Genomic DNA, 11,647 nt, shown 5'->3' on the forward strand with positions numbered 1-11,647 from the left:
AGAGAGAGAGAGAGAGAGAGAGAGAGAGAGAGAGAGAGAGAGAGAGAGAGATTGAGATTGTGTGTTCGTGGACGGGGTAGTGAGAGAGAGGAGGGAGAATAAGATTGGTGGTTGCATTTTCTGTTTCTCCCTCGCACAGTCTACGGCTCACCACTATGGCGTGTAAATTATTGCGTAGCATACGACGTCACGCGAATCAGCGTGTCCCGTCGGTTTCTGACCCTGCTCTCCATTACCGCTACGATTATTATTTTTCCCTCCCTCACACCCTCGTATTTTTTTCCTTCGTTCAGCCGCGTGCGCCTGTGTGATATTTCTATCCCTCGGACGCCCAACAGCAGGGAGCTTTATTCGCTTGCGGATGGGGAGGAAACCCCATTTTCGCATAGCTGTATATCGTTTCGTAGACACGATATTTCCTACTTTTTGAAGTATTTTTCAGTATTTTGGCGCGAGTAATTTGCTGAATAATTATTTGGGTCACTAAAATGCCTTTTAATTTGATTTGTATATAGCTTCCCTTTTTTTCTTTGTTTGGCGCTCACAGTCTTTGCACTATTTTTCACTATTGCACAGAATACTGTTTTCCTTTTTACCTTTTTGGTTTAGGTGTACCGTTTCAGGGCGTGATTAATTTTGTGTCTACCTAAAGGAGCTGGTGTGAAACGTATTTCACAAACAGCCATCAATAAGGAATACATTAAAAAAATCTTAAAGAATAAACAAAACAAGGTTTGATAAAATTCGCTGTTTTTCGTTCTGTTTTTATTTTTAACTTGATTCTAGTTACCTTGAACATTTATTATTTATCCGCCCCCAATGTGCATGTTTTCACATACCCCTTTCCTTTTACAGCTAGATCTTGTATTTGTTTTCTATTTAATTAGTGAATTATTTTAATGTGCACTCTTAACCCGAATCCCTTCTTTTTTCGCAGCCTCTCTACTTTGTATTATCTTTTTCTTCCTCTTTTATGGCAGGCAGTTCAATTTTATATGGTTTCACAACCATAGAACTGTCTGCCATATGTTTCTTTAGCACCTCCGTTTTTTTGTGATCTCTCGTCTGACTTTTTCTGTCTGACTTTTTCTCTCTTTCTATTCTGCTCCATTCCTTTTCCTTAATACCTTTAACTTTAAAATCCTCGATAATTTTGAAATCTAAATATTTATTTTAAACCGTACTTTTTCTAAATAATGATATAATGTTCAATAACACTAGAGCTCCCATTGCGGGTCTGACGATGATGAAAAGAAAGAAGTGAGCTGAGGGTGTTAAAACTAGTTTGTGGGTCGTGTAACAAGTTGGTGCTAAGGAACTGTGACAACAACAGCGCACAGCAGATCCTGGAAACCCATGAGCGGACTGTGGGACAAATGGGGGTATCGTGAATCACGAGGCTGAATGAGCACTCCGTGATGCACGTACCCCGATCTGTATGTGCAACCTATGTCACAACTAGTCTGTAGGTTTGTTGTTGGACTTCACGTCGGCAGCGCACCTAGTGAAGCGGTAGCCCACCGTTCCAGCTTCTGTCCATTATTCATTCAATAAGTGAACTTTCCTCTTGTTTTTTTTCTTCCAAAGCCCCCGTCGTAAAGCCATTCGGACTGCCACTCACTTTGCGTAAGCGAAACAAATGAACATTTCCTTCTGTGTTTGGTAATGAATGAGGTAGCCGCGCGTAGCCTTAGCCTTGGCACGAGCCTTGACCGCTTGGGCTGTGCCTCGCAGAGCTACGCGCAAGCAATGCGCAACGCAGCAAAAGCATTCAGTAGCGGACAGGGCATGCTGTGCCGAGCGCGTCGCTCGGCCGCGCTCCGCCCCTGAGGGCTACTGCATGGGGACTGAGAGCGGGCCGGCGGCCGCGCTCCCTCTCACGCCACCGCACTAGAAAATCAAACGTGTACACGCGTTAAAAGAACAACTCATGACGATTATTTTTATACATGTATATTTATTTATTTTTTTGCTTCTGTTGATTTCCTTAAAACGAGTGACACTTTTCAAGTGTATGTTTGTGTGTATACCTTTGTTTTCCTGGACTGCAAAATCAAGTTCTTGTTGTACATGTACATAACGACGACACTACACAATCATGTTTACAATCTCTTCACTTAACACATTCACTGCGGTGTGACCACAATGTGGACACGCTTTGCTGGGTCTTAAACGCCCCACATTGTGAGCCAGCCGCACTGAACGTGTTAATGTCACGTCTGTCCTTCCTTTCCGAAACGGAGGCATGCAAAGTCATTCTCTCCGACTTTCTCCTTTGCTGCCTGGTCAGCCATACCGGCCCTCCCCGCACCCTTCTCTTCTGCTTGCTCCTCTGTGTTGTCCTGTCCGTAGTTTGGAGGCACGCATGCTCCGAGTTTGCGTAGTTTTGGCTCGTAGTCGTTGAGTAAGTTTTCGTGTTTTGCGTAAGTACGTAAGTACCTTATGTGTAAAGTAACGGACAAGAAGGTCAGGGAAACGCCTAAACCCGAGCACAGGCGCCAGATTGGAGAACTTGATGTCTTTTAATTGGCATATTTTTGAAAAAAAAAATGTATGCATTTGAATCTTCTTAGTCAGAAAATGTTTTCACTTATACAGCCGCAGGGGCGGGACCTCATCCTGCCCTGCAAGCTGGGCGTGCTCCAGCTGCACCCTGACCTTTTGCCTGTGTGGCCTGCTCGTCGAGATAGAGACCTTTTTTGCAAGCGAGTGAGTGGGTGCATATGTGTGTGCGTGTGTATGAGGCGCATGTGGGAGTGCGCATGCGCATGTGTCCCGGGCTATCATCCGCGTGACGGACGCGCAGGCAACCCGTCACGAGAGCGTCTTTAGGACGAAAGCAGGTCAGAATTTGGGCTAACTCGTTTCACAGTGGCGGCATGTTGACGTCAATGACATCTTCGTGACGATTGCCCGGCCGCGGACCCTGCCAGTGTAGGCGACAAGGGTAGGGGTAGGCACCCGTGTAGAGCGAAACCCAGTAAAATTTACGTAGATTTGTCGTTTTTGAAACTACAATTTTACGACGAAAGAACGACAAATTCCGCTTCAAAATTACGACAAATTAACGACAGTTGCGTTTGACGTAAATTTGCCGTGGAGTTGTGGTTTTTTTGTCGTGAAAGCGTACATATTAAAGACGAAAGAACGACAAATTTATCACAAGCGTGCGTGTGGCTGCGCAAAAACGTGAAAGGCAGTCGGAGGCGAGCGGGAGTCGAACCGCCGCCCTTCTGCTGACAACCTGGCACTGTATCCACTCGGCCGAAGTGACTACTGACTGTGGAGGCGTCCGGTCGTCATCATATACAGCGCGCAAGTCACTACAGAATAACGACAAATTTACTGGAGGCTGCGCGCGCCGCATGCGATGGCGAGCGGACGCCTCCACAGTCAGTTGTCACTTCGGCCGAGTGGATACAGTGCCAGGTTGTCAGAAGTAGGGCGGCGGTTCGACTCCCGCTCGCTTCCGACTGCCCTTCACGTTTTTGCGCAGCCACACGCACGCTTGTGATAAATTTGTCGTTCTTTCGTCTTTAATATGTACGCTTTCACGACAAAAAAACTACAACTCTACGGCAAATTTACGTCAAACGCAACTGTCGTTAATTTGTCGTAATTTTGAAGTGAAATTTGTCGTTCTTTCGTCGTTAAATTGTAGTTTAAAAAACGACAAATCTACGTCAATTTTACTGGGTTTCGCTCTACACGGGCATTAGCGGGCAGCGTTCTCCTAGGGCTGACATTTACCTACCTATATCATTTCATGTAATTGGTGTCTACCTAGAATTAATGAATAATTTTCTTGATTGTTGCGGATCTTTTTACCCGCATTTTTAGTTTGTGTTTCAATGTTTGTAGCTGTAGTATATGAAAAAGAGATCAGAATAATCAGTTAACCTTTTTGAGTGTTTTTTTAGTACTGTCTTTTTTTTCCCTGTGGGTCTTGTAAGGTCTTGTAGTGACTGTTTATCTCCGGCCGGGGACTAGCCGGGGCCCGGCGAGCAGCAGAGGTACCTCCTCGGCCTTGGCCAAGGAGGCCACGGCCACGGCCCGCCGTGAGATACGTCCCTCTGTGGGCAGAGCTCGTGGCCGCCAGCGCCGGCGCTAGCGGAGCCGGCGCAGCCCCGCCAGCACAATCAATGACTAAAGGTCTTGCCGTGCGGTCGGTCTGGTACTTTCACAAACTTGTTGAGAGGAAGTTTGGAAATGGCAAGAAAGTGGGTGTCTCGGTGGGTAGGGGATGGGACGGGAGGGGGTGAGGCTCTGTTGGGAGTAGAGGGTATCTATCAAGCTGAATTATTTTGTGTCGGGGAATCCATAATTTCATCGAGGGCGGGTAGGGGTGGGGGTGTTACAGTCCAAGGAAAACAAATGTGTAAAATTTAAGATTCACACCTCTTGAACCGCTACTTATTAGAGCTGCAGTTCAAAGTTTGATCATTGACTTTAGTAAAGTCGGTTGCCGTGTAATGTTGTGTGAATGTTGTACCCCTGGAGTAGTTTGAGTCAACCTCGAAAAAAAAGTAAAAGTATTAAACTAAACATTTGTTTTACCGTTGGGGTTCAGCCGACCATCGTGCGAAAACATGGCGGGAGTTGTGGCAGTAACTCCGGGGAGAGGTAACGGGGGCTGCCTCCGGCTGCCTCCGGGGCCGCAGCGCTCCTGTGGTTTCTATGTTCCGGGTCCAGTGGGGCCCGCGGCGGCCAGCCCGGCTATTCCCGGAGTGAGGACCCCGGAGCCAAGGTCCCGGAGGAACCGCTGGAACTGGAGCAGCCCGAGGCGGCCCGGTCCGGCCGGTGTAGTGTAGGGGTGAATGAGGGGGGAGGGGGATTGGGAGGGGAGGGGGGACTGTAATGCTCGGGGGCGGCCTCGCTGTCTTACCTCGCATGGTATGGCCATGTTTAACTGAGTGCACCTGTTGTTGTCTGTTTGTGGCATTGCGCATTGGCATGCAGGCACGCCCAGAGGTACGTAACAGTGTGTAAGTAGTCAGTAGCGTGTCCAGCCTGGGGCGCCCATGGCACAAGCTTGTCTCTGACTTTTTTTTTATTGCCTCGCAAATAGACGTCGAGAGTTATCACTGTACGACGTGGCCATGGGCGCCCTCTGGTACGAAATACCCAAGTGGAGCGCTCATTTTCCAGCAAAAGAGTGAAAAATAGGCTTCTTTTTCTGTGCACCCTTGACTCATACACCATTTCGTGCAACGACTTCTGTGTTGCTTTCGATGTATTTTTATTTGTTTTTAATTTTATGGCAATGTTTTTTTTTTTTACCGAGCTACGTATTATTTTGCTGGAAAATGGGCTGGGTTTTTGTCATGGCTCTGGTATAGATTAAGTTTGTTCATCTTGCTTGTCATTTTAACTGATTTTAATGGTATATTCTCGACCTCACGGAGTAATCTTCTCTCCACATTTTATCTATACAGAGCCATGTTAAAATGTATGGATAATAAAAGCAGATGAAATTTCGACTAATGACTATATCTTCTACTTTTTTTCTCTACTATTTACCCTGAATTTCAATCTGTTTTATTATTTACACATTCATATGCTCCACATATGTGGTACACAGCTATTCATCAAAATCATAAAGTAGTCCCTTAAAATAAACACTACGTTCTTACAAAATTAACGTGATTGAGTTGTGTGCCACATCCACTTCTAACCAGAGTCTTCTTCCTTCTTCTCTGTCCCAACTGTCTTCCTACCTTCTGTCCCCCCTTCTAGAACCGTCTTTATTATGAAAAGGGCCACTGTATACCTATATTAATAACTGTAAAGTAAAATTTTATAAAATTACCAACATTTTCTCTTGCGCCTTGGAATGTTGCCATTCAGTGTTGCCTGCTTTTCGATTTTATGCATCCTTGCTCCCATTTTCCTGTCCTGTATCAGGCATTCAGCCCACTAACCTCTGACTTGACACACGATTTACTTTGAGAGATAAATTATGACACAAATAAGTAAAATGACTATCTATTCCTACGAAATAATTTTCTCCAAAGAAAATGATAGAACTTAAATGACTGAACTGGGGTATAATTCACTCGTATTTGTACAAATTTGTCTCAATGAAGTAATGTGCTCCTGGGGCAAAATTGTTTCTGTCTGTTCGTTTGGAGTGTAACAGATCATTCGTGCCCAATTAAAAGTAACTTGAATTCTGACCGGAAAGTCAAAACTAAACGAACGCACTAACTGGATTTGTATTTTTTATTTGAACGAAGTTAAGCAATCAAACTTTTTGCGCACTCTTTCTGCATTGATTTCAATAATACTTTTGTGCATTCATGTGCACGAAATCATGAATCACAAATTTGTTAGTAACGAAGCGTAGGTTTAACTAGCACGAACGTTTGCACAAAAATATTCAAATACAGTGAGTGTGTAAACGAGCCCCTTCTGAGAGAAAAGATGTTTTGCGGTAGGCGCGGCGTATCTTAGGCTGCTGCGGATGGCATGCTGCTCGAATGACCTTGAGTCTGGCCTCGGCAGCTCGACTCGCAGCTCTCCCTGTCTCCCGCTCGCTCTCGCCACTAGACTCTCTCTAGACTGCTGTCCTTCTAGCGCTCGCGGAGCGGGCGGCGCTGCATGTGCGTCCAGGCTGTTCAGCCGCCAATCGGATCGGGGCGGAGCGGAGCGGGCCAAGGAGCGGCCAGGGGCCAAGGCGGCTAACCGAGCCAAGCCCGTTGATTTACGCTCTGGGCGTGGTGCCGGTCGGGTCCAAGTCCCGCCGCCTGGCGGGCCCGCCCCGCCCCGCCCCGCCCCGCCCCGGCAGCGCGGAGTGCATGCAGGAGCGTCCTTAGCACGTGTTGTCGGCATACCGACGCAAAAGGAGTGACTGTACAACACGACGAGATCCGTTAAACAATGTTGTTCTTTTTCGAGAGGCAAGCGAGGAATTTGCAAAAGAAAAAAAACGTATGAGTATGTGTGCGCTAGCACACATGCGAAAGGTGCAAGAAAACACAATGCGAAAAGCAACAAAATATTCATAATGCAAGACAAGGGAAAATGTTTTGAATCACTCGGCGTGCTCACACCCGTGTGGTGCGACATTACAGAAACACCATTATGGCTGCTTCTACAAATCGCCCCGATCAAGAACGAGCGCGACCTGGTGGTGCTGTTCCTGCTCACCTTCAGGGACATCACCGCACTCAAGCAGCCCATCGAGACCGACGACAACAAAGGAGGTAAGAGGACAGGCGACGATTCGCCGTGAGATTGAGAAGCCAGTCATGAGGCAAATTTTTGAGGAACCGAAATTTCGCCAAAGAATAAACGCTGTTTAATCAAGTGTTCGACCGGTAAAACTTTTTCAAGTGGGCAGATGAAATTTAACACTCCCCAATAGTTTTCAACTAGTTTGTTGTGCATTTCTCAGTTGCACACTTCCGACTCCCAAAAAAAGGAATTCGCGTTACGGTCAGAGGGAGTAGGCACCGGTGCGTGCAGGGGAATACCCAGTAGTGTGCAGCCAACGAGGGCGATACGTGCCTGCCTAACCACATGTTGTGCCTCCTTCAGCAGGACTCAGCAAATTCGCCAAGTTGGCTCGGTCGGTGACTCGCAGTCGGTCGGTGCTCGTGTCCCAGTTCTCCTCCCACCTCCCCAACCTCAAGGACACCACCAAGCAGTCCAACTTGGCGCATGTAAGTGTGCACGTGTGTGTGAACGCGCGCGCGCGCGCTGGCCGTGAAAAAAAGCGTGTCCAGAAGTTGACAGCTCTGGTGCACTCTGGTTTTTTCTGGTCGGTCCCTGGACCCGTATCTTATTCCGAGTTGAAATATAGCGAGTGTGTGCATGTGCTGTACCCTCCGGTGCCCTCTCGTCCTTTGCAGATGATGAGCTTGAGTGCGGACGTGATGCCCCAGTACCGCCAGGAGGCCCCCAAGACGCCGCCCCACATCCTGCTGCACTACTGCGCCTTCAAGGCCATCTGGGACTGGATCATCCTCTGCCTCACCTTCTACACCGCCATCATGGTGCCTTACAACGTGGCTTTCAAGAACAAGACGTCCGAGGACGTGTCCCTGCTGGTCGTCGACTCGATCGTCGACGTCATCTTCTTCATCGACATCGTCCTCAACTTCCACACGACGTTTGTGGGGCCGGGCGGCGAGGTGGTGTCCGACCCCAAAGTGATCCGCATGAACTACCTCAAGTCCTGGTTCATCATCGACCTGCTCTCCTGCTTGCCGTACGACGTGTTCAACGCGTTTGACCACGACGAGGACGTAAGTACCGGCCACCTGTCCTCGTCTACCGCGGCCCCCGCGCGGGCCTCCAACAGTACGCCCCCCACGGGCACGCCCCTGGGCCCCCTGGGCATGGGCCGCCACAAGGCGGGCGGCAGCGGTGGCGGCGCGGCCGCGAGGGGCGCCAGGAGCACGAGCTTCCTTGACCCGGACGGGGACGGCAGCATCCTGGACGAGCACGTGAGTGGGCCTCCCCCACCACCGGAGACCTAATTAGGATCACCACCACCTCCACCCCTCACCCACCCTTGGGGGGGACCATAGCAGCCCAACTAAAAGCACCTCTCCCTCCCTCGCCCACCCCTTACTTTCCAGCTCGACGCAGTCCCTTAGGCCCGTTTAGGACTTTCCGGCTGACCGGAGCCCGCCAACACCCCCTCCGTAACCTAATGTCCATTGTGGGCACGAAGTATGAAGTAGTCTTTTGTCGGCGCACAGAACCCCCTTATTTTGTCTGACCGTAGATCAATATTATTTTCTGAATAAAGATTTTACTCACTGAAACTCTGGTATATTGTGTAAAATTAGGAACCGCTTGTTACTGACAAGGAAGATAGTTGAAATTTTTCCAATACATTCAAATTTTGAGTTAATCGCAAAACTCAAAGCCTGAAAAAAATGTTTCATAGAATAGTGGAAAACTGTTATGGTGTCCATTTCAATACTAGAATTAACCCATTCAGTTGATGAAACCAGTAATCCTTTAATCTTTTGTACACTGAAACGAAATTGCAATATCGTTTGACAAAGTTGTCAATTTACATTTAGTTTCAAGGTCCGCACCAAGGCATCTTCCAGAGCAGTACAACAGGTACATCTCCTACGGCCCATGCTCGGCTCCGTGGCTGTTCGCTTTACCGGCCAAGTTCAGTAGAACGGGCGGAAGAGGGCGGCCACTGCTATTAAATCTCCCCCATTATATCCAGCTCGGCGGAGGAGCGTAGATCCCGGAGCTAGATAAGCGCACCCCCGCCCACCGCCGCTGAAGCGCCCGCCGCCGCCACCACCGCCGCCGCTAGCCCCCTGCCAGATAGGCCGCCATCCAGCTGCCCCGCACCCGCGTCTGCGGGTTGCCTATCCGCGACTCCGCGGGCGCTCCCCGCTCTCGGCCTGGTCTACTCACCGTTCTGCAAGCGCGTGTATTGTATTTGCGGCTCATCTGTCGAGCGCTTGTGCCCTCATTTCCGTTATTTTACTCTCATACACTACTGTTGAAAATTTCCGCCAATGTACACGTGCTACGCAATATTGTTTTGTTTTTTTAATTTAATAATGTGACACTATTGATTGTTTGCTTGGTACTCCGAGACAAAGTTGACGTCGTTAAAATGATTCATGCAATCGTGTAAATTTTTGTGATCGCAACATTTCTAACAGTGATAAACTTTGTACTTTTCACGTCACGCCTCATTCGAATTCAAAGGCCGCTTCTGACATTCTACACGGTAATTTCTCATCCTTGGCGATGTTGCAGGGCATCGGATCGTTGTTCAGCGCGCTCAAGGTGGTGCGCCTGCTCCGGCTGGGCCGGGTGGTCCGCAAGTTGGACCGCTACCTGGAGTACGGCGCCGCCATGCTCATCCTCCTGCTCTGCTTCTACATGCTCGTGGCACACTGGCTGGCGTGCATCTGGTACTCTATCGGTGAGTAGCCCGGCCCCTGGCGTAGTATTTGTCGTATTTGTCGTATTCTTTTTCGTATGACTGAAATGTCGTGTTGCTGCCTTCCTGTCCTGGGCCACCGTCTGTTGTGTTTGCGAGTGTCGAGTAGCTTGGCACGCAAGTTCGTGTTCATGTGTGACCACATTGTGACCACACCTCGCACTCGGCCGGTTTTCTCATTGGCCTCACCTGGCCTTGCCACTTCCCACCCGCAGCCGAGACAGGGGCGACCGCCGACGAGGCCGTGGCCGAGGCCGTGGCCGAGGCCGTGGCCGTGGCCGGCGAGGAGGCCAGCGAGGCCGTAGCCTTAGCGGTAACCGGGGGCGAAGCGAATGAGTATAGCGATGAGACGGAAGGTAGGCCACAGCCTCGGCCCACGCGGGGCCGGAAGTGCATCTTGAACCACTATTACTTCCACTTCCGCTTTGGTGGGGCCCGGCCCGGGACAGAGGGCTGGGCTCCCCGGGCCCCACCGTGCCCCACGCGGGGCCCCCCAGGCTCGCCTGCGAGCTCGCCTGCCCCGGGCGGGGCGGGGCGCGGGGCCCCGGCCTGGCCTGCAGCACGCTTCCGGTGCAGCGAGAAGAACGGGGTACGAGGAGAAGGATTGCAGGAAGAGCTTAGCAGTCTTACCGAACCGCTCGCTTCCCACACGGTCATGGAACGGAGCCATAACCTCACATTTAAACGGCCACAATGAGGTTTTGAGCTGCACTCGGCTGGCCTGGCGCCAGATGGCGTCGCGGCTGAGGAGGCTGCCGCAGGCCTCCCCAGCCGCACGCCTGGCTGCCTTCGGGAACTGTTGTACTTCTCGAACGCAGTGACGACGGCCATTTAAATTTCTTTTTTTGGGGCTCAGAAAGTGCCTGTTCGCCTCATTAATTTTAAACGTTGTTATTCCTCGCTTATTTGGTGAGCGCAGCTACGTGTGGCTGGCCTACTTTGCAGGCCCGGGTATGGTACCGTGCACGATACACGCTTGTAAGCTCGGATCACCTATACTGTCACTGCGAGTTCGGGGTAGAACGTTGTTAATTGCACTGCTTGAGGTTGGTCATGGTCCACCTCTGGTGTCGCAGCCCGACTTGCGCTACCCAGCCCGGCCCGGCCACCGAGCACCCACACCCACCCCAGCACCCATAGTAGCCCCTAGGAGGGTGGCCGGCAGGTGGCACATCCACCACCTTACAGCACCACTCTTCTCTACATCACCACACTACACCGCATGGTATAGCCGCTCGTGTCGCACCAGAATAAGCAGGCGGTGTTTGTCAACTGTCGATATTTCAGGATAAGAAAACATCTACCAATATACCAGGGAACAGTAGGATGAGGGACTGGGAGTGGTGAGGGCGGACGCGGGGCGGGTATTCAGAATCCGGTGATTTTATTCCGGTTGCCAATTCTCTTCTTCTTATTCAATTCGCCTTATCTGAAATGGACTATTACATCGCCCTTTATCCTCCCCGCCACCGAAGCGCAGCCCGACGGCTTGTTTGTGCCGCAGGGTCAGCCCCTCTCCGCGGCCCGCCCTCGGCCCGCCCCCAGTCCGCCCCCGGCCTCACTGCTGGCCTGGCCGGGCCCCACTGCTGGTTCGTCACCGTGGTCCGAATTCGGCGGCGGCTCTGAGCTCGCAGCTCAGCGGTCGATAATTTGTCGCAAACTTGGCCTCTCTTCCTCGCCCTATCTCGGTGTCCTCCTTTTGCCCCCCCCCCTCCT

General features: G+C 50.5%; 1 protein-coding gene across 4 annotated transcripts in view; it reads left to right on the forward strand.

Moving 5' to 3' along the window:
* LOC113202486 (potassium voltage-gated channel protein eag) overlaps positions 1-11,647 on the forward strand; it is a 37,017-nt gene that overhangs the window by 15,570 nt on the left and 9,800 nt on the right. For 2 of the 4 annotated variants that reach the window (XM_052273722.1, XM_052273723.1), the window contains exons 6-10: positions 1,588-1,626; positions 7,074-7,205; positions 7,540-7,664; positions 7,854-8,249; positions 9,745-9,913. In XM_052273722.1, the coding sequence (XP_052129682.1) occupies positions 1,588-1,626; positions 7,074-7,205; positions 7,540-7,664; positions 7,854-8,249; positions 9,745-9,913 (861 nt within the window). The remainder of the gene's footprint in view (positions 1-1,587; positions 1,627-7,073; positions 7,206-7,539; positions 7,665-7,853; positions 8,250-9,744; positions 9,914-11,647) is intronic. The other 2 variants (XM_052273724.1, XM_052273726.1) reach the window with 1 other exon arrangement.

The sequence above is a fragment of the Frankliniella occidentalis genome, unplaced genomic scaffold, assembly GCF_000697945.3.
Source record: "Frankliniella occidentalis isolate FOCC.00 unplaced genomic scaffold, Focc_3.1 Scaffold296, whole genome shotgun sequence".
NCBI classification, from domain to species: Eukaryota; Metazoa; Arthropoda; class Insecta; order Thysanoptera; family Thripidae; genus Frankliniella; species Frankliniella occidentalis.